This window comes from Oryctolagus cuniculus, chromosome 1 (assembly GCF_964237555.1).
Source record: "Oryctolagus cuniculus chromosome 1, mOryCun1.1, whole genome shotgun sequence".
NCBI lineage: Eukaryota > Metazoa > Chordata > Mammalia > Lagomorpha > Leporidae > Oryctolagus > Oryctolagus cuniculus.
Genome location: NC_091432.1, coordinates 182,355,784 through 182,379,334, shown reverse-complemented (window position 1 = coordinate 182,379,334; position 23,551 = coordinate 182,355,784). Strand labels below are relative to the sequence as shown.

Below are 23,551 nucleotides of genomic sequence, written 5' to 3'. Positions count from 1 at the left end.
TACACAACAGTAGAGTCAGAAGGAAGGAATTGGTTCAAGACATAAATTTCAAAGTCACCTGCAAATGTACAGTAGTTAAAGCCATGGGAGTGAATGAACTTTTTCAAGAGGAAGTGGAGAAGGAGAAAAGCAGTCTCAGTCCACGTGGCCTGCTATGACCAATCACTGCAGACCAGGTGGCTTGTAAACAACAAAGAGCTGTTTTTCACAGATCAGGAGGCAGGAAAGGCCAAGATCAAGGCAGACTCAGCATCTGGCAAAGGCTCACTCCTTCAAGGTATATCTTCACATGGTAGGAGGGGCAAGGCAGGTCTCTGGGGCCTCTTCTCTAAGGGTACAGAAGCAGTCAGCTTGTTATTACTACAGTGAAATATCTGAGACAGGCTACTTAGGAAGGAAAGAGAGGTTGATTCGATTCAGAGTGAGAAACTGAAAGAAATGGCATAACACACAGAGGCTCTGTCACAGGCCTCATGGCAGATGGCAGAGCGTGTGCAAGGGTCAATCACACTGCAAGCCAGCAAGCAGAGAGGCACTGGGTGGGGCCAAACTCTGGCTTCTATAACAACCTCTCAGAAGAATTACCTCCCAAGGGAAGGCTCCCATGACCTAAGGACCTTCCTCGAGGGCCCACCTCCTAAGATACCACTACCTGCAAATAGGGACACCCTGGGGACTGAGCCTTTAGCATATCCATCCCATCAACCTTTGGAGGACATTGAATACCCAAACCCCTGTAGGCAATATTTCCATTACCAAGCTTTCCCCTCTTGACACAATCACCTCCTTATAGATTCTATCTCCTAACACTATCACCTTGGTGATTAGGTTAGGTTTCAATATACCAATTCTCAGACCACAGAGAGCTAAGGGCATACCTTAAGGGATCACTGCGTACAAAGCCACATAGAAAAGAAGGAGTCTACATGACAGACTGAAAAGAGTTGGCAGGAAAACCAGGAGGATGTGGTATCATAGGAAGCACCCAAGGGAACCTGTCAAAGATGTGGGGAGAGGGGATAATTGTGCAAACAGCTGAGAGAACAACATACAGGATACAGGAGAAATGAAAACTGATCAATGGATGTACAAGACACCAAGAAGAGCATGCTAGTCAGCTTCTCACTACTGCAACAAAATAAATATTTGGGAATGAACTTTGTAAAGAAAAGACATTTATTTACCTCACAGTTTTGGAAGTTCAAGTCCAAGATTAAGTGGCCCTATTTGGCCTCTGGTGAGGGCAGCAAGTTGGAAAGGCAGAGCACAGGCAGAGGAAGGTTCATGTGATAAACCAGGAAGCAGAGAATGTTTTGGCCCAAACTCGGGCTTTTATAAGGATCTTGTCACAAGAACTACCTTCCAAGGGCACACCGTCAGGGACCTAAGGACCTTCCACTCAGGTCTTGCCTTCTTAAGATTCTATCACTTATCAACAGTGCCACCTGAGAACCATTAACTCTCAACTTTAGAATTTTTAAATCCTCATGAGATGAGGGGTCAAATAATGTTCAAACCATAGCAAAGGGTTCAAGTAGCAAAGTGGCAGAAGAAGCCAGACTGGAGTGGGTTGAGGAGTAAATGAAAGGAAAGGGATAGAGACAGGTTTTGTTTTGTTTTTTTTTAAAGGAGTTTGGCTGCCAGGGGCCAGTGTTGTGACATAGCAGGCGTGGCATCCCAGATGCTCCACTTCCTATCCAGCTTTCCTCTGATGAAAGCAGTAGAGGACGACCCAAGTACTCAGGCCTCTATACCCACATGGGAGACTCAGATGAAGCTCCTGGCTCCTGGCTTCGATCCGGCGGTTGCAGCCATTTGGGGAGTGAACTAGTGGATAGAAGATAGCTCACTCACTCTCTCTCTAATAAATAAATAAATAAATAAATTTTTTTTAAAAAATGAGAAGATTGGCTGTGTTGTACTAGGGAGACAAAGGGTGGTAGCTGGAGATGGATGTGGGTTGAATCAAGGCTGGATGTTAGAAGAGTTGGAAAAGGCTCCACCATGTCTACAAGCTCATAGGAGGAACCGTTGAGAGAGGGAGGGATATAGACAACAATGGAAGCAAAACAGGTACAGGGGAGCAGAGGGACCCATCAGTGGTAGAAAGACCAAACCCAGATGGAGGAAGGGGGACTTGCCAGGATGCTGCAATTTGTTGATGTGATGATGAAGGCCAATTAGCTGCAGTAATGCCCAGCTTTTCCAGGACAAAACATTTCAAGTATAGAACAGAAACGATGGGGCTGGTGCTGTGGCACAGCAGGTTAAAGCCCCAGCCTGCAGCACCAGCATCCCATCTGGGTGCCAGTTTGAATCCAGGCTGCTCCACTTCCCATCCAGCTCCCTGCTAATGCACCTAGGAAAGTAGCTAAGGATGGCCCAACTCCTTGGGCCCCTGTACTCATGTGGGAGACCTGGAGGAAGCTCTTGGCTCCTGGCTTTGGATCAGCTCAGCTCCAGCAGTTGTGGGCATTTGGAGAGTGAACCAACGGATAGAAGACTTCTCTCTATCTCTATCTCTATTTCCCTCTGTAACTCCTTCAAATAAACAAAATAAATCTTTTTTAAAAAAAGAACAGGAAAGCCGGCGCCGTGGCTCAATAGGCTAATCCTCCACCTTGCGGCGCCGGCACACCGGGTTCTAGTCCCAGTTGGGGCGCCGGATTCTGTCCCGGTTGCCCCTCTTCCAGGCCAGCTCTCTGCTATGGCCAGGGAGTGCAGTGGAGGATGGCCCAGGTGCTTGGGCCCTGCACCCCATGGGAGACCAGGAAAAGCACCTGGCTCCTGGCTCCTGCCAGGATCAGCGCGGTGCGTCGGCTGCAGCGGCGGCCATTGGAGGGTGAACCAGCGGCAAAGGAAGACCTTTCTCTCTCTGTCTCTCTCTCTCACTGTCCACTCTGCCTGTCAAAAAAAAAAAAAAAAAAAAAAAAAAGAACAGGAGCTGGCACTGTGGCGTAGCAAGTAAAGCCACCACCTGTGGTGCTGGCATCCCATATGGGTGCTGGTTCGAGTCCTGGCTGCTCCATTTCCGATCCAGCTCTCTGCTATGGCCTGGAAAAGCAGTGAAAGATGGCCCAAGTCCGTGGGCCCCTACACCTGTATGAGAGATCCAGAGGAAGCTCCTGGCTCCTGGCTTCAGATCAGCACAGCTCCAGTCATTGTGGCCAACTGGGGAGTGAACCAGCAGATGGAAGACCTCTCTCTCTGCCTCCCCTTCTCTCTGTGTGTAGCTCTTTCAAATAAATAAATAAATCTTAAAAAAAGAACAAATTATTTCCTTTGTAATTATTTATAAAAGTATTAAGGAGATACATATTTCCCTGTATTAAGATCACAATTGTGAAGTAGAATTTATTTAAACTGTATAATAATCTGTCCTAACCATCTGTCCTCCATTTTCACTTGTTTGGTTATTGTGAATTTAAATTATTTCCCTTTTCTTAATCAATTTTTAACAAAATCATAACTTAAAACATATTATTAGACTCAAGAGTTAAAAATAATGAGTGCATGAAATTCTCAAGAAACACAGCTGAATCCAGAACACCCTATTCACTAGAGGCTTCATATCATCCAGCACCACTGCACTGATCACTACAAAGGCAAATCCATTTCAGATGTCTTCACCAATAATTCAATTTGTTTTCTGGAAAAGCTTCAATATTTGTCAAAATCCAGGGTTGGCTACAGGAAGATGCAAACATGCCAAAGCCTCATGAGACCATCCCTCAAGGTACATGATCACCATGGAAAAAAATTCAATTCAACTAACATCACCACCAAAGGCATGTTTGGGGAAATTCGATAACAAAGGTAAGAGCCTAAGAAGAGGATAAAATAGGAAGAGTTATATATCTCTCTTTAGGCTGATTTAGCAAACCTTGCAGAAATGTCATATTAAAAAGGGGGGGGGGTGGCGAGAGTAGGCACTGTGACACAGCAGGTAGAGTCAACCTGTAGCTTGTGATGCTTCCATCCCATATCAGAGTGCTGGTTTGAGTCCTGGATGCTCCACTTCTGATACAGCTCCATGTTAACACACCTGGGAAGGCAGCAGATCGCCCAAGTTCTAGGGCCCCTGCCATCCACATGGGAGACCCAGATTAAGTTCTGGGCTCCTAGTTCAGCCTGGCCCAGCCCCAGCTGTTGTGGACATTTGGAGAGTAAACCAACAGAAAAAATATTCCTCTTTGCACTCCACCCCCTACCACTACCCATTGCTCTGCATTTCAAAAAAAAAAAAAAAGAAAGAAAGAAAAAGGTATGGAAAAACAAGCACTGTGACATAGCAGATTATGCCACCCACATGCAATGCTTGCATCCCATATTGGAGGGTCAGTTCAAGTCCTCACTTCTCTGCTTCCAATCCAGCTTCCTGTTAATGTATCCCAGGAAGTAGCAGGTGATGGATCAAGTGCTTGGGCATCTGCCATCCATACAGGAGACTCAGACTGAGTTCTGGGCTCTGGTTTTGGCTTGGCCCAGCCCTGGTTGTTGCAGATATTTGGGAAGTGAACCAAAGCATGGAAGACTGACCTCTCCCTTTCTCTCTCTCTGCATCTCCTTCTCTCTGTGTGTAACTCTGGCTTTCAAATAAATAAATAAATCTTTAAAAAAGAATGCAATGGTCCAATGGAGTGGTATGAGGTTGGAACAATAGAAATGGGATGGGGTGACAAATGAGATATTTCAGAGGGTGACCTTATGAAATCTAGCAATCAATTGAAGTGACAGGATGTGACAGATCCAATGATGACTGTAGGGCTTCTAGTCTAATGGACATGGAAAATAGTGACACCATTAAAATAATCTGGGATCTTCAAAATGTGATTGGAGAAGGAGTCATGGAGGTATAATAAGAGACAGGCGGGGCAAAAAGGGTATGGAGCCAGGCATTTGGTTTAACAGTTAAGACACAAGTTGGGAGCCTGAATCTCATATTACAGGACCTAGATTTGAGTCCCAATTCCACTCCCAGTTCTAACTTCCTGCTAATGCACACTCTGGGAAGCACCAGATTTTGACTCAAGTAATTGGGTTCCTGCCACACATGTAGGAGACCTGGATTGAATTTCCAGTGCCCAGCTTCAGCCTGACCCAGTCTTGGTCATTATGGACATTTGGAGAGTGAACCCATGGATGGGAGCTCTCTCTCTCTCTCTCTCTCTCTCTCTCAGATAAAAAAGGGAGAGGACCCTGGAGCTAAAGACACAATGTTGGAGAATGCCTACCTTAAGAAAAGCAAAGGAGTGGGGCCCGGCTCCGTGGCATAGTAGGCTAAGCCTCTACCTGTGGCACTGGCATCCCATATGGGCGCCCTTTCGAGTTCCGGCTGCTCCTTTTCCAACTCCACCTGGGTCTCCCATATGGGTGACATGGGCCCAAGTACTTGGGCCGTATTCTCCTGCTTTCCTGGGCACATTAGCAGGCAGCTGGATTGGAAGTGGATGAGCCAGGACTTGAACAGGAGCTCTTACAAGGGATGACTGCATCATAAGCAGGTGCTTACCTTGCTGCACCGCAGCACCAGCCCCACCACAATCTAATTTTATAAATTTCCCAACACCCCAAAAAGAAGTCCCTTACCAGCTTAGCAGCCTGTCCCTCCTTCTTTTTCCCTACTATCCCCTTACATCCCCACTCCGCCTCTACCCTAACCTTGGCCCCACATAACAAGGTTTTTGAGTTTTTTTAAATCTACAGACGTCTAGCCCCACTCCTAGACCTCCAAAACCTCAAGCTTTGCCTGAGCAGAGCTAGCACACGGACTTGCAAACGCACTTCCTGAGACATTCTAAGGAGTCCCCATCAAGAACCACGTAGCTAGTGCTAAGAACTCAACAAGCACTTGTTGAGTAAGTAAACAAGCAAGTAGGCAGATTTGAGGTTGCTAAGAACCCTTCTGGCTCCAACAAGTAATATAACAAGTGATGAAGTAGAAAGTAGATTTTTTTTTTTAACTCAAGGTATTAAAAGGACTCACTGCCAACTTCAGCCTATTCCAAAACAGGTCTCTTAACATCCCTAATCCTTGATGGCTACTCCAAGAAGCCTAGAGGAGACCTGACAGCATCCTTCAGCTGCACACTACAAGTTCAAATATCTCTGCAGCCACCTTTGACCCTGCCTGTTATGGCTGACAATCAAAGCAACTCCCAGAGGCAAAACAATGGGAAAGAAATGTATGTTGCTTCTCAAAACAAAAAGAAGGGAAAAAGCTGACTTAACACATTACACAAGCAACTATCACACAAAGGGAGACAAAACTCATTAAGACAACCAAGAGCCATAGCGATGAGAAAAATCATGAATCAAAATGCAGCTATGAGGAAAAAAGCAGTATCTTCAAAGAGAATTAAAATAAGGACAGTGATCAGATGCATTTAGTTGTGGCTAGAAAACAGTCATATACACACAAGTATGAAATGCTTCTGGATGTCAATCTGATCTCTGTGTATACAACTTCTCAAAGAAAAATGCTAACACAAATAGCAAAGGCTTTACCTAACAGCTTATAAAGACATCAAGCCTCTGAGAAAGGATCTGTCAACAATAGTCCACTTGAAGTGATGCTTCCTTGTATAGACAAATTCACTTTCCCTGCCCCCTGCCCCTTTTCCCTCTGTGTGTGAATGCAATAACTTCTTTAGGAGTTATCTTTATTTCTGTCATATGGGTAAAGCTATTCTCCTTTCTACAGAATTAAGTCCAGGCAGTTGGTCTATGCACTGAGATGTTTCTGGTAAGCTAGCTTTCACTCACTGGGACAAACTGCATCCACCAAACAGCTGCTCCTCTCCTTCTGAAAATGAGATCATTAAGATTTTGAAACAAACCATCGAATCTGTATCCAATCCAGCAGTCAGGTACCAACTCCTCATAAATAACAAAATTCCTCTTCCACCCTCGAGGGTAGTAAAGGAGCCATCGCAGGGACAGCTCAAAGGGTGAATGATGACACCCACCTCCTTAGCTCTGCAATGAGCAGTGCGGTGCAAGGAACCCCCAGGGTCATCAGAGAGATGTTGTTGATGGCAGGCTTGACAAATGCCAGGCACGTTGTAACCGCAGACAGGACACAGACCACCGCCTTGAACCTGCCCCTGAAACCAAGGAAGTAAAACCAAACCCATTAGCAAAGGAGTTTTTATTTGTTTGATGCTGGCAAGGTGTAGGCAGTGCCAGTCATGCATGCTGAAAATAAATTCTGCACTAAGTACCAAGGGTCAAAAAACCATTCACATTATTCACTGGCTCATCAATTCTACTTCTAGGAATTTATTCTTGGGAAGTTATCAGTGATTCCCAAAATATTTCATCATAAGTAACACTAGAACCAATCTAAGTCTCTGGAGGTAAGATACAGATAACCATTTTCTTAGTGTCATTTTTCTGTATTTTTTTTCAGACGTTCTATGACTGGGTTTGGGCAAATCTTCTCTGTAAGGGTCAGATAGTGAGTATCCTAGGTTTTGCAGGGCCTAAGGTCTCTGCTGCAGCTACTTCAACTCTGCCACGGTAGACGATAAGTAAACAAATGGGCATGGCAGTGCCAATAAAACTGGATTTGCAAAAACAGGATCCATTTGGTCCATGGTCCGCAGGACGTGGCTTGCCAACCTCTATTCTAGAAAAGGAGCACATCTGACTTTTGTAAGTAAGACAGAGGCTTTAACAAGCCAAAAAGCTTCCTGACTTGCAAGGAAAAAAAAAGTCCTGTGAGTATGTGTCTAGAGCATGAAACTAAAAGTTTGAGGAAAAATCTTACCAGCATCTCTATTTTCTAACAAGCCACCAGTCTAGTGCACACTAAATCTGTGTTGACAAGTTTCAGACATGGCCAATCTCAGAAAAACCACTGGAACTCTCCTCACACCCCTCCTGGGAGGTCATTTCCGTGGGAAGAGGCCAGTGGCGACGTGATCCTGGACATGGCCTTCTTCTCTCTCGGGGACCCCACTTCCTTATCTATGAAACAAGGTTTGATGAGAGGGTCTCTAAGGCCTCACCTATGACTGAAACTTAGCAGCACGTGACTTTCCTGAAGTTTCTGTTATTCTGCCTTAACACAGTTTATTTTGGACAAGAGCCCTGGAACAGGTCATAGCTAGGAAACTAATTTGAATGAAATTCCATTATAAACAAATCAAGGGGCACTGAACCTTCAGGATACAAATTTATCTCTTAAATAGGAAAACCATTTATCATCAAGGCACAGGAAATCATTGATCAAGCTGCCAACTGTCTGACTGGAATGAATAGGCATTGTAGCCCTGAACTTCTAGCAGAGGAAAAAATATATATGGGAAAGGATCCAGGCAGCAAATCCTCAGGAGAATTATGTTTTTCTCCTGGCCTTGGCTGGCCTTCTTCAGCTACCGGATGAAAGGCTCCCTGCTCTGGCTGAGGGGGGTAACAGCTCACAGCCATCATGCTCATGGCCCCTGGAGACCCACAATAACTCTTTCACTGGGTATGAGGTTCTGTGACACATGCCAAGGCTATTTGACTTTTCCAATTGCAGAAAAATGTTCAGAAAAGTGCATCACTTCCACGTACCAAATGACCAAGGATTCAGGCACAGGTAGGAGAAAGTAACCCAGTGATTGAAAGCACAGGCTTTGGGGACAGGCATTTAGACCAGCATTAGGATGTCAGCCTTCTATATCAGAGAGCCTGGATTCATCTACTGACTAGCTTCCTGCAGAGGCAGACAGTGATGGCACAAGTCGTTAGGTTCTTGTCACCTATATAGGAGCCCTGGACTGAGTTCCTCGCTCTTGGCTTCACCCAAGCCCAGCCTAGCTATTGCAGGCATTTGAGGAATGATAAAGTAAATGGGCATGCTCTCATCTCTCTCTCTCTCTCTAATATTATTTATTTATTTATTTATTTGAGAGGCAGAGTTACAGACAGTGAGAGGCAGAGACAGAAAGAAAGGTCTTCCTTCCGTTGGTTCACTCCCCAAATGGCCGCCACGGCCAGTGCCGCGCCAATCCGAAGCCAGGAGCCAGGTACTTCTTCCCAGTCTCCCACGTGGGTGCAGGGGCCCAAAGACCTGGGCCATCCTCCACTGCCTCCCCAGGCCACAGCAGAGAGCTGGATTGGAGGAGGAGCAGCCGGGACTAGAACCGGTGCCCATATGGGATGCCGGTGCCTCAGGGGGAGGATTAACCTACTGCACCAAGGTGCCAGCCTCTCTAATATTTTTTTTAAAGCATTGGTGTTTCAGTTATCCAGCTGTGAGGTCAAATTTGTCCCTACCGCTTCATAGTTGTGGGACTTTTGGCAAGTAACCTTACTCTTTAAACCTACCCCATGTGAAAATAAAAACACCCTGCCTCATGGTATTCTTGTAAGCACTAAGAGTGCTTAACACAGTGCCTGGTACCTGTTATGTGCTGAAAAAGTCCTCTATTACCATTATCTTTATCACGTGGAGAATAAAGACTATTTCACAAGACACTACTATTAGTGATATCACACTCTGGCGAGAATCTGACTGAACTTGTATTGCAGTCCTTAAAAGCTCTGCATGGTATTGCCAAATAGTTGAAAGGCAGCTAGCTTGATGAAACTTGCTTTCTTTAGGGAGGCCATCTGCAGACACCTCCCCACATCGGGTCCACAGGGTACGGAGGAATGTGCTGGCCAACAAGGACATCCTGTGAGCACGTGATTCTGCAACCAGCAGAAGTAAACAGAAGCTGTGTAGCCAGCAGAAGCCGGCCAGCCCCACGGCTCCTACACTCACCAGAGGCCGTGGATGGAAGAGAGCTGGAAACATCAGGAGCAAAGGATCCTGACAGGCTGTTTCCTGGATGGTGATGACAGGCAAGCCCTCCCGCAGTCTCGGGGCCTGTTTTGCACTTTCCAGTCTCAGACTGGAGCACAAGGTTGGAGGACTCTCAGAGCACCTTCCTCCTGTATTCTCCACACCAAAATCTTAATTTTAAGAAAAATCTGGGGCTGGCACTGTGGCGCAGTGGGTTAACACCCTGGCCTGAAGCGCCGGCATCTTATATGGCATATGGACATGGGTTCAAGACCCAGCTGCTCCTCTTCCGATCCAGCTCTCTGCTATGGCCTGGTAAAGCAGTAGAAGATGACCCAAGTCCTTGGGCCCCTGCACCCGCGTGGGAGACCCGGAAGAAGCTCCTGGCTCCTGGCTTTGGATAGGCGCAGCTCTGGCCATTGAAGCCAATTGGGGAGTGAACCATCGGATGGAAGACCTCTCTCTCTCTCTCTCTCTCTCTCTATCTCTCTCTGCCTCTTCTCTGTGTAACTCCGACTTTCAAGTAAATAAATAAATCTTCAAAAAAGAAAGAAAGAAAGAAAAATCTACCAACCCTATAGCATCATCACGAGATTGTTATAATAGCTATCATTGTTGTCATCATCAGCCATTCTTTACAACAATGCTTTCAAGCCTTTCAGACATTATGCCTCCTCATCTTTATATCAAATATTTGGCAATCCCCTTTTTACGCTTCTGAACTGAAAAGAAACTCGTGGATGATTAAAAAATCCCAACAGAGTGAACCCCAAAAAACATGTCCATAGACTTTCCAGATGTCCCTCAAGAAGTGGAAATGCTCCCGGTTAAAATCCATTGCTTTAAACCACCCTTTAGGACCCAAACATAGCCTGTTTAGCACAGCCAGCCCCTGACAGTCATAGCACGGCAGCATCAGGCTCTAGAAGGGGCCACAGAGGGCTAGTCCAATCCTGACATTTCATAAGTAAGGCATCAAGGGGGCCCCAAGTGATCCAGAAAATGTGCTAGCAATACAAGCAGATCCTAGTCTGGTTTCTTCCTACTTAGGATTCAAAAATGAAGTGGATTATAAACTGAGGGCTGTCCCTAGATTTTAAAGAGGCAAAACTCATCAAAAGCACAATAGGAAAAAGATCTTTAAAAAAAAAAAAAGATTTATTTATTTATTTGAAAGGCAGAGTTACAGAAAGAGAGAGAAAGAGACTTTCCATCCATTGGTTCACATTGGAAGTGAACAGGCAGTCGGAAGCCAGGAACTTCATTGTTGTCTCCCATATGGCTGAATACCTTTAAGATGAAGGCAATAAGCCTATAATAGCTCTTTGTTCTTTTTTCCATGAAATTATTAATAACCTTTAACATGAGTGTATGTCCCAAGGTCTTTGAACTATCCAATCTTTCTCCCTGGTGGAAGTCTTCCCACTCTTGCTCATATCAACCACAGCAGATATTTGACTTTTTGTTCCTGCTGCTACATAACTTCTTCCCCAAGCACTATTAAATTTCTCTCTTTTATCTGCCAGTGTATTTATGCTGTTGGATCCTAAAAACAACCAGTGGATACCAGACAAGTATATGATGAGCTCATCATGGGCTGAGTTCCATCACGTACTGTTTTTCTCAAGCTGTACATCATCATATCAGATACTGCACCTTGCGGTAAATGTAGAAATGTTTGGCACAAGCTTACCTGTCATTCCGAAAGATCTTTGGTAGATACCGTCTGGGGAACCACATGGCTAGGGCACACATCAGAACCCAGAGGATTGCAAGTTCATCAAGCATCTGGCCCAGGAAACTAAGAGTTGCATGGAAGTAGACGGATCCGATTCCTAGAATCGATTACAACCAAAAAAAAGAGATCACCACAAGGAGAACAGACCCACAATTCCATACAGCGCTTAAGGAAAGCCCTTTCACCATCTGCTGTCAGCATCAGCAAATCACTCCCTCCGTCTGAAAAAAAGAAATCTGGAGGGAGAAACACTGCTCAGGCATGGAGACCTCAAGTCCAGAAAGAGGATTTTAAGTAAGGCCCAAGATCACCACGTTAATAATTCCTCCGTTGGTGTCTACACTGAAGGCGTCTACACTGGAGCTCCGCCCACTGTGGACCAAGCCTGAGCACAGTGCTGCGCCACGCTGTGGATCCAGCAGCCTGCAGGAGGGAATTCACCGAGAGACTCTACAGTTTTAAAGACGTTCATTTGTGTAAAATAACTTGCTCTTCCGAGAAGCCAGTGTTTTGATTTGGTACTTAAATGATATTTTGGAGTGAACATTTAGCACTACGAATATGACTCCAACAGAAAATGCGATTGTGCTACACTGAGTACTGTATTGATTTGCCAAAGTTTTCTAACTTAGTAAAGGTACCCCTTCCAGAAAAAAAAAATAATAATAATTCCTCCGTTAAACACCCTCTGTCTTTATCCACTGTGGCTTCATGGAAACAAGCAGTAGATAAAAGGCAACATTCTCTCACTGTTAAAAATTCCTAACCTGCCTATGAGTAGAAATGGAAATTGCACAAGTATCCCACAGCACAATAAGGGATCAAACATTTACACTTTTTAATGTAAGCGCATTAGCTATCACAGTCTCATCAGAGTTCAGTTGTTTCCCATGACTTCCTCAGACGTTCTCAGAACACTTCACTGCTACACCACCACCAGCTAGCACACAGATACGGTCTCAAAAGCAATCACATGATAACTACGGTCAGCCTTGCTGTCACTCGGAGGCCTTCGCCTGGCGTCAGACAAGTGACAAAGCTTGCTAAGACGTCAGAGTGACTTTAGTTTACAAAACATTGTGTTCAAAGGGGACAGGAAGTGTGCGGAATCCCATTTCCTCCCTTTCAGTCCCTGTTCCCAGATGAGTCCACTTACCCACCACAACTAAAAGAGTCCAGATTAAGTAGATGCCACTGTTGAAGCATGTTGCATACTGACGAAACAAGCACATGCAGATGGGCGGTAAAATGAAAAACAAGACGTTGCTGATCTGAGGGGAAAAACGCAAAACGGGAAAATGAATGTCAAGTAAAGGGGCAAAAAATAAAGCAACCTGTTCCAAGGGTGTCCCTTACAAACCGGGAGGAATGTGGCCTATGTTTTGCTCAAGCTCTTGTGACGCTTTCTGACTGCAGATACACAACCAGGAAAACGGAACATCTCTTTAATGACCAAGGGAGGCGGGTGCTCCTTGTTGCCTCTTGGATGGCAGAAGCAGCTATAAAAACACTGTAGGCCGTGGGAGCTGTCAAGGCTCCTCTCTGATTCTCAGAACCAAGAATTCTTACTGGTTTTCTGTAAAGATTAACTATGAAGCATCCTAATTTACTCACAGCTACATCTTTAATGACAATGTCTATACTAAATGATGGTAAAAATAATAATAATAATTTAATGAAAGGGTGAAAAGAACTGGTTGCTTTCCAGCTCCCAAGAATCTTCTGCCAGCAAAACCAGTCTTTGCTTCCGGACCCACACCAAGAGAATTCTTGGGGCTGCCGCTGTAGCGCAGTGGGTTAAGCCACGGCCTGCCGCACAGGCATCCCACATGGGTGCCAGTTCCAATCCTGGCTGCTCCACTTTCGATCCAGCTCCCTGCTAATGTGCCTGGGAAAGCAGCCGAAGATGGCCCAAGTCCTTGGGCCCCTACACCCGCGTGGGAGACCCGGAAGAAGCTCCTGGCTCCTGGCTTCAACCTGGCCCAGGCCTCATAGTTGCAGCCATTTGGGAAGTGAACCAGCAGAAGGAAGATATTTCTCTCTCTCTTCCTCTCTCTCTCTCTCTCTTTCTCTCTGTAACTCTGCTTTCAAACACAATACGTAAACAAATACTTTTTAAAAAGAGAGAGAGAGAGGAAGAGAATTCTCCCTAGTTTCCCTTGTGGTCGCCCCGACCCTAATCCAAAGTAAAGATCAAATTTGTAGGTTCCTTCTCACCTTTAAAATGATACCGAGAGTCAGGATTTAGCTTGTGGGTACGACACCCACATCCCATATCACAGTACGTGGATTCAATGCCTGCTAAAGCAGACCTCAAGAGAAAGCAGTGATAATTCAAGTAATAGAGTTCCTGCCACCCAAGTGGGAGGCCTGGCTTGTGTTCCCAGGTCCCAGCCTGAGCCCCAGCCCAGCCCTGTGGGCATCTGGGGAGTGAACCAATGAATAGGATCTCTCTCTCTCTCTCTCTCTTTCTCACCATCTCTCTACCTCACCTCTCTAATAAATTTTAAAAATGTTTTAAAGTAATGAATTAAATATATTTTATTTTGCAGTTTCTGTGGATTTAAGCCTGTTATATCTCCAGTGGCCATTCAGCACTTTAAAAATTTATTAAGGGATGGGGCTGGCACTGTGGCAAAGCAGATAAAGCCACTGCCTGCAATGCCGGCATCCCATATGGGCACCAGATCAAGTCCCAGCTGCTCCACTTCCAATCCAGCTCTCTGCTAAGGCCTGGAAGATGGCCCCAGTGCTGGGGCCCCTGCACCCGTGTGGGAGACCTGGAGGAAGCTCCTGGCTCCTGGCTTTCGATTGGTGTGGCTCCGGCCTTTGCGACCATCTGGGGAGTGAACCAGCAGATGGAAGACTTTCTCTCTGCCTCTGCCTCTCTATAACTCTGCCTTTCAAATAAAATAAATATTTTTGAAAAATTCATTAAGGGGCCAGCACTGTGGTGTAGCAGGTGAGGCTGCTGCCTGCCATGCTGGCATCCCACGTGGTCTCCGGTTTGAGTCCTGGCTGCTCCATTTCTGATCCAGCTCTCTGCTATGGCCTGGGAAGGCAGTGGAGGATGAGTCAAGTGCTTGGGCTTCTGCACCTGCATGGGAAAAGGGAGGAAGCTCCTGGTTCCTGACTGAATCGGCACAGCTCCAGCTGTTGTAGCCATCTGGGGTGTGAACCAGTGGATGGAAGACCTCTCTCTCTCTCTCTCTCTCTCTCTCTGCCTCTGCCTCTCGGTAACTCTGTCTTTTAAATATAAATAAAAATCTTTTTAAAATTCATTAATATATCTCATTTAATGCAAAATATTCAAAAATATTTTCATTCAAATAAATAATCACTATCAAAATATCACTACTGAGATATTCGACATCCTACTGCTCATACCAAGGCTTTGAGATTCAGTATAAATTTCACACATATAGCAGGAACTCTCGAAGCACCTTCCTACTTTTTAAAAATTAATTTGGGGTGAGGGTTCCAGTGCTGTGGTATAGCAGGTTAAAGCCATGGGCTGCAACACTGGCATCCCATCTGGGCACCAGTTTGAGTCCTGACTGCTCCAGTTCCAATCCAGAGTGCAGATCAGAATGAGCCTGGGAAAGCAGTGGAGAATAACCCAAGTCCTTGGGCCCCTGCATACACTTTGGGAGACCTGGATGAAGCTTCTGATTCCTGGCTCGGGATTGGCCCAACTTCAACCATTTGGGGAGTGAACCAGAAGATACAAGATCTCTCTCTCTTTGTCTCTCCCTCTCTCTATAACTCTGCCTTTCAAGTAAATAAATAAATCTTTTTAAAAATTATTTGGTTTTGGCTATTTTTAAGGACTCATGTTTCTTGAATTTTTTAATTGAAGTAAAACTCACAGAACATAAAATAAGCCATTTAAAGTACACAACTCGGTGGCACTTAGTATATTCATAATGTACAGCAATCATTTCTATCTAGTTTCAAAATGTTATCATCACCCTAAACAGAAACCTTTTTCCCAGTAAGCAATGAATCCCCATTTGTCCCTCCCCAGCCCCCGGCAAGCACCAATCTGCTTTTTGTCCCTGTGACTACCTATTCTGGATATTTCACGAGTGGAATCACGCCTCAAGTGCCCTTTTGTGTCTGGCTTCTTTTACCTAGCATAATTTTTTAAATAAACAACTTTTTTCCTTCTTAAGCTTTATTTTTTATTTATTTGTTTTCATGTTATTTGAATGGCAAAAGGCAAACAGAGATCTTCTAAACTCTGGTTCACTCTTCAAATACCAGCAACAGCTGGGGCTGTGCCAAGCAAAAGCCAGGAGCGCACGGCCCCATCCAGGTCTCTCCTGTGTATGGCAGGGACCCAAGCACCTGAGTCACCACCTGCACACCAGCAGGAAGCAGAACTGGAAACAAAGCAGGACTCAAACTGAGGCACTTGGACAGGGGACGCAGACATCCGAACCACTCAGCCAAATGACCTGCCCAGCATGGTTCTGGGGAATCCGTGCTGTAACATGTACCAATACTAGTTCCTTTGTATGGTTGAGTAATGTTCCATTTCACAAGTATACCATAGTTTGTGTGTCTCTTCATCCATTAATGTTTGCTGGGTGATAGGGTAATTCTGTTTTACTTATAGAGGAACCACCAAACTGTTTTCCACCAAGGCAGTTTTTTACATTCTCACCAGCAATATTCAAGGGTTCTAATTTCTCCACAACCTTATATTTTGTGTTCTCTCTCTCTCTCTCTCTCTCTCTGGTTTTGAAATTAAAGCCATCTTAGAAAGTGTGAAGTGGTAAGGTCACTCAGCTTCTCACGTCTGATCTCTAATTTTGGAGTGAGGACAGGACAGTGCATGCAGAAGAAGTGCACAGAATCTGAAAACAACAGCTAAGTCTAAATGAGCAACACTCACAGGGAGAGAATGATGGGTCCACAAAAAAAGGTTGCAAAAAGAACATTAAAAATAGTCGATGGGGTAGTAGATAAAAATCTGGAAAGCACTGGTCACCCATGCTGGACGGTACTAGAGGAGGCCTCAATGGAACCATGAGAGTGGGAGCCTGAACTGAACTCAAGTAGGAAGGACAGAAGGGCTTTCCCAGACCTAAGCTAAGGAATCACTGACACACAAATGAATACAACATCTCAGCAAACCCTAGAACTTGAGGTAGAACACAGACAAGGATTGGCAACCTCAATGGCCAAAAGCCTGCCACTCCCAGCCTGCCTCTGTCATCATCTGGGGACAAGGCTTGGGAGTGACATAATTTTTAGAAAGGAAAGAAAAATATAGTGTGAGATAAATAAGAAAGGAGAACAAGATCCTTTGCCAGGGAGGGATGGGGGCAGGGCTGCTGCCTTAGCTTAAAACCCAGGACTGAAATCCCTAGTGGGGAGGCACCAGTCTGGACAAACAGGTGTCTTTTTCCCATTGGTCCACTCTGATGTGATCTTTCTCTCTCTCCCACACAGGAGCGCCATAAGCTACTGGTGACCTTGGAAGAGGATACAGATAAAATGTTTGAGATGTCCCAGGTATTATTTAGTCTCTAATCTTGGAAATGGCCAATTCTCATTTTCCAAGAAAAAAAGGAGGAATAAGGACAAGGGTCTCCGTACCTTCCTGAACAACAGGCTTTTGTTTATTGTTATGATTACAGCCTTTAACTTGCATGGAATCATTTAAAAGCTCCGACATTCATAAGAGTTAAATGAAGGACCTTCAAAATCATCCCTTGTTTTATAAGGTCATAGAGTAAAGAGCCCAGAAGAGCTCCAAGCTGTCCAAAGTGACAGAGGCACTTACCCAGGGACTGGGCAGCTGGCTGGGCTGCCTCATTCTTCCATTACCCCAAATTGATCTCCAACCTGCACAAGCACAGTCTGACCTTGGCTTAACTCAACCACAGGTGCCTAAAAATTGTGCATTTCACCAGAAACTGTGTACATATGATTTAAAACTCAAAGACTTTCCTTTTTTTAAACATAGAAATAGAAAAAAGAGCAAGAAAACAAGAAAAGGGGAGAGATGAAGGGAGAGCACTGAGCTGAAAATGGAGAAGAAAAATGGAATTGGTACACCACAGGTGACTTAAACCTGATCTTTGTCCCTACATATACATGAATGTGCTTTCCTTGTAAAAAAAGGAATACATTACAAAGCTAGTCTCCTTTCTACCCTCCACCCAAGAAAGAACTACTGCTCTAGACTCTCAGTCTCCAAATCATTTTCTCTCCATTTACATGAATATGACATATATGAGGGATAATTAATAGAAAACATGCATTATGAAAAATTATGCATGGATTTCAAAGTTTTTGTACCAAAATACATTTTTTTAAAGATTTACTTATTTATTTGAAAGGCACAGTTACGGGTGGGGGGGTGCGTGGATAGAGACAGAGAGAGGTCTTTCATCCGTTGGCTCACTCTGCAAATGGCTGCAATGGCCAGAGCTGGGGCAATCCGAAGCCAGGAGCCAGGAGCTTCTTCTGGGTCTCCCACTTGGTGCAGGGGGCCAAGGATTTGGACCATCTTTCCCTGCTTTCCCAGATGCATTAGCAGAGAGCTGGATGGGAAGTGGGGCAGCCAGGACTCCAACTAATGCCCTTATAAGATATCAGTGTCATAGGCAGTGGCTTTACCTGCTACACCACAAGCAAGCCCCAAATTTCCCTTAATTCCACTTTTGAAAGTCACCTTTAATAAAATAAATCTTAAAAAAAAAAAGTGGGGGAGGGGGCCAACACTGTGGCGAGGTAGGTTAAAGCCCCAGCCTGGAGCACCAGCATCCCATATGGGTGCCAGTTCAAGTCCCAGCTGCTCCACTTTCGATCCAGCTCCCTGCTGATGCACCTGGAAAGGCAGTGGAGGATGACCCAAGTCCCTGGGCACAAGGCACAGTCGCAGATGCAAAAGCAGAGGTTTATTTGTTACCAGCCAGCTGGGACCCCCTACCGACACACAGCCCTTTAGCAGTGCACAGGCAAAAGGCCCCCTCGTTTGCATAAGAGAGGTTTTTATAGCCTCACACTTACAAGGGTGCAGGTCATCTCCTACGTAGGTTACCTTCTTACTCTCTATATGGCAAGGTATTGGGACCTAACATGTTCATTGTTTCATTTAAACATAAAGACTATATAGGTTATGTGGCGGGAAGGCCACACAAAGGAAATGGCATGGGGAGGCACTGGCGGGAAGCATCGGGCCATAAATTCCAGGGGAGCTGGTGGGTACAGAAGGTCATACATTCCAGGCGAGCTTACTTTCTTTATTCTCAAGGACCTGGCCTGCCTCCTTAATGGCCCAAGATGAGGCCTATACAGCAGGCAGGCAAGCAAGCAAAACTGGCATTTAGCAAGCTAGGGACTAATCCCTACACACCAGTTCAGGGCTGGCGCCCTGGTTCACTTGGTTAATCCTCCGCTTGTGGCGCCAGCATCCCATATGGGTGCTGGGTTCTAGTCCCGGTTGCTCCTCTTCCAGTCCATCTCTCTGCTGTGGCCCAGGGGGGCAGTGGAGGATGGCCCAAGTGCTTGGGCCTTGCACCCGCATGGGAGACCAGGAGAAGCACCTGGCTCCTGGCTTCGGATTGGCGTAGTGCTGGCCATAGTGGCCATTTGGGGGGTGAACCAACGGAAGGAAGACCTTTCTCTCTGTCTCTCTCTCTCACTGTCTAATTCTATCTGTCCAAAAAAAAAAAAAAAAAAAAAAAAGCAGCCCCAGTTCAGAGCACTATTTTGACATATGCTCCCCAAAATCCCTGAGAGCAAGCTATTGCTTCTGCATAGCCCATCAACCAAGGCCTGCTGGTCTCCACCATGTTTTTTAAAAACATCAACATAGAGAAATGAAAGATCAAATTAAAGGGAGACTCTCCTAAGGCAAAAAGAGGAAGGAACAAAAAGCAAATGAATGAGGGCTATCGCTGAGGCACAGCGGATTAAAGCCCTGGCCTGCAGCACCTGCATCCCATATGAGTGCCAGTTCTGGTCCCAGCTGCTCCACTTCCAATCCAGCTCTCTGCTATGGCCTGGGAAAGCAGTAGAACATGGCCCATGGGCCCCTGCACCCATGTGGGAGACCCAGAGGAAGCTCCTGGCTCCTGACTTCAGATCGGTGCAGCTCCAGCCATTGTGGCCATCTGGGGAGTGAACCAGCAGATGGAAGACTTCTCTCTCTATCTCTACCTCTTTCTGTAACTCTATCTTTCAAATAAATAAAATAAATCTTAAAAAAAAAAAAGACTCAAAAGCTACATCTCTGACAAATCCAACTGGGGAGGTGGTCACTGAAGTTGCACAATCATTCAGCAGAGGGGTGTTTTTTAAGGCCTTCTGTTGAATTATCCTTGGAAGAATCAGTTTGCTAAATGCCTATAGGGTTGTTGTTGTTGTTGTTCAATTAAAAGGAAACCACAATTTCAAAATGTATTAATTATTTCCTTTGGAAATTCCTCATTCTACGAATTCCTGTGTAATATTTGCTCCAAAATAATCTCACAGACACTACAATCTCATCCTGATGCATCTGACATGCACTCTCCCAGCAAGATGCTGAAAACTGACAGAACAGACTGCGAACTTTCTCAACAGTAGGCTCAGAACCAGACGAGACCTTGTGGTAGACTGGGTATGTATTAAAGGGACGCTGACCCCTAACTCTTCATTCCAGTGGTACATTCTCACTTCTGAGGTGACCAACTGTCCTGCTTCACCTGGGACTGAACGGGCTCTCCAAGTGTGGAACTTTGTTTTAAAATCAGAAAAGTCTCAGGTAAAAGCCCAGAAAAAGACTGGTCACTCAGAAGCCTGGCAAACGCCCCCACCCCTTGCCCATAGTGCACTGACCCCATGCAGAGTTCCTATACATACTGCTATTTGGCCCTGAACACCCCAATGACTCACACAGACCTAGCCTCTGTGACAAGCACATAGTAATTGCCCAGTAAATACTCACACAGATTCAACCCTACAAATAGTGGGACATGGACTTTGTCATATAAAGAGAGCTCTACTTTCCTCAATCTTTTTTTTAAGTCTTTATTATATTTGAAAAGCAGAGACAGAGCCAAATCTTCCACTCACTGATTTACTCCCCAAAATGCCTGCAATAGGTGTGGCTGGTCTGGATCAAAGCCAGGAGGCCAGAACTCCATCTAGGTCTAGACCCTACATGGTGGCTCCTATTTGAACCATCCTGCTACTTCCTAGGGGTGTGTGTTAGCAGGAAGCTGGAATTAAAAGCACGGTCAGGATTGAAACCAGGCACTCCAAGCAGCCTCTTAACGGATACACCAAACGTCCTGCCATCATTTTCCTTGTCTTGACTGGAGGCAGAGGTAACAGATCATGAACTGATTTTACATGTATGTTTTACTTCAAGACTCTTTTCACCACCAGTTTATTTCTTTCTGCTCCCGTGAGCCAATCATCACACAGAGTCTCCAAAGGGCAAGCCTGGTGGTTAAAAGGCAGACCCTCGCTCCAGAGCTGTTAGGTCTATGTGGCTCGGGCCTCAAAATGTGAAACATAAAAAGGAACACAATTCAGTAAAACTTGTATGTAAAAAGAAACAGTACAAAATGTGCAGAAGTAAAAGGCTGTGAAAGGAAATGACATGTTCTTGGAAGAGATATTTGGACTTGGCTGAAGCAAAGAATGATGACAAGATTTGCAGCAACAGAGATTTGCAAAGCTCAAAAGCAAAATGCTCTGTACACCCAAACATTGTCTGTGGTAGTTAAATCAGTGTACTCTGCTTGGTGGGCCATTTAGCAATACTTACCAGCATTTGAACTGAACACTGTCCTGACGTAGCAATCCCCCTTCTCCAGTTAGCACGTGCAAAAGCACACCCAGATGCATGGATGAGGACATCAATTGCATCTCCATTAAGAAACCAAAACGTAAACCACAACAGAGGTACTGCTGCAAACATCCATCAATAAGGGATTGACTGGGAAGATAAGGTATGGCCAATCCACTACACGGAGTACTGTATAGGCATTGTGAAAAGGAAGGCAAATCTGTACAAGCCAATATAGGACTACCTCCAAAACATTACATGAAAAGATTAAACTGCAGAAGGACTTGTATAGTAGTATCTCAGCTGGGTTGAAAAAAATCTTCAAGTGTGTTGTGTATGCACTGTACACAATTATTACATATGCACACACAAATACATATGCTCTTTATATGCCTAGAAAATGTCTGGAAAGATACAGAAAAAAGGATATTTTTCACTTTATAACTACATATTCTGAATTTTTTTAAGCAGGATTGTGCTATTACCTGAAACAAACAACAATAACAAAAAGCTAAACAAATTTTTTTTCATAGCAAACATCACGAGTTTTATCCTATAGACAAAATTACTCCAGTAAAGTAGTTGTAAGCTAAAGAATGACTGAATAAGAAATACCTATACTATGCCAAACAAATAAACCAAAGGTAGTTAGTAGCATTTGTGTTTCAAAAGAACTATCTTGGTAGAGTCCAATGGACCAAGTTCTAATTCACGTTCTGCCATTTTCTTGACCTCAGCGAGATATAAAAACCATCTAAGTCCCAATTTCCTCCTTTAACAAATGGCTGTAATAAACAACAGCCACTGCCTGAATGAATACAAAGTACCCAGCACATCTTCAACTCTCAACAAGGAAGGGCAGCCAGAAGTAACTGAAGTTGCAGTAGTGATGTGCTACCCTGAGATCCAGTAAGAAGGTTCTAGATCACTTTCCCTGTCACCTCTTGATCTAACATAGTCAATTCCTTTTACTTTCTCTTAAAATTGATATTATCAGTTTCTTATATCATGGATAATTTGCCCTGATGCCTTGTGTTAAGATTGAAGGAGATTTTATCACCCGCTTCCTTAATAGAGGAGCAACAGAAACACTGGCACGTCCTGTGATAAGCTTCAGAAGATAAGCAAGGCCATGGGAACAGAGAGGAGGAAATTTGCCAAATTCTTTGGATCCACATTCAACAAAGTGAGGCCACCAACTGCTTCCCTGAGACCTCCAGCTCTCAGTGTGGTCAGAGCAAATTCTGTGGTTTACCAGTATTCCCAGGAGCAAGGCTGTCCCGGCCAGCCAGGCTCTGAGCACACACTGCAGCTGAAGACCAGCCGTTCATTTCTGAAAGAGACTTGGCACTTACTATATAATAGCTCCGATGGGAGTAGATTAAAACTAAAGACAAGACAAATTCTTCCCCTCCGACAGCTCCCGGGCTTTTAACGGCAGGCTGACAGCAGCTACAGGCTAGCTCTTTTTGGCCCAAATAACAAGGCTGATCCTCCCGGAGGGTCTCAGACTCCACAGAGAAGCACCTTGCTGCGTGGGTAAGAACCTGTCACCAAACTGTCATTTCTTCTTTAACTCTGGTGAAATCCTTAGTATCTCATGGCCTCTACCATATACAAATGGAGAAACTGAGGCACCGCTGGTGCTTCTCCTTGCTGCAAGTACCCAGCCCTGCTCCAGCCCTCTGTGTGCACCTGTCTGTACCTAATAGCACGCTCTCTGAGGCTGCACACTGGGTCAAACGTACCCGGTTCCACTAACTGCATCTTTCACGGCCTCCACAGACTGCAGAGGGCCAGCTTTTCTTGAGGAGCTAACCTGATCATAAAACAGAAGCGGGAGGGCCTCCGTGGATTTCTGAGGGAAAGGAGGGTCAAGACCATTGAGTGGTGATCCCAGCCTTGCCAGGAACGTGGGCCTGACAGACTCCTCCTCTGGGGCCCCGTTTTCTCATTGAATGAACAAAAGAAGGGGAAGTAGATGATCTGAGATCCTTCTAGACAACAAGTACCTGACTCCTTCCAAAGACCTTCTCCTCCGCAAATCCAAGGGGGAAAATCCTAAGTAACAACCTCAAATTCACAATGACGCAAACCAGAAGTTCCTGTTTTCCGTGTTTGGGCAGTGAAAAGATAAGCCACAGAAATGACCCAGCAAAGTCTACACAGGGTTCCAGAACTGTGAGTTACCCGCACAGGGAGGAGAGGCATTTCCTCTTCCCAAAGCAACTTTACCCTC

At 45.1% G+C, this 23,551-nt stretch overlaps 1 protein-coding gene across 7 annotated transcripts in view; it reads right to left on the bottom strand.

The window, feature by feature from the left end:
- ACER2 (alkaline ceramidase 2) overlaps positions 1 to 23,551 on the bottom strand; it is a 49,868-nt gene that overhangs the window by 14,781 nt on the left and 11,536 nt on the right. For 4 of the 7 annotated variants that reach the window (XM_008254272.4, XM_070052853.1, XM_070052812.1 and 1 more), the window contains 3 exons: positions 12,673 to 12,787; positions 11,472 to 11,613; positions 6,969 to 7,106 (listed from right to left, as the gene is read on the bottom strand). In XM_008254272.4, the coding sequence (XP_008252494.1) occupies positions 6,969 to 7,106; positions 11,472 to 11,613; positions 12,673 to 12,787 (395 nt within the window). Of the gene's footprint in view, positions 1 to 6,968; positions 7,107 to 11,471; positions 11,614 to 12,672; positions 12,788 to 21,291; positions 21,389 to 21,744; positions 21,798 to 23,551 lie in introns of all 7 variants that reach the window. The other 3 variants (XM_070052809.1, XM_070052817.1, XM_017341005.3) reach the window with 3 other exon arrangements.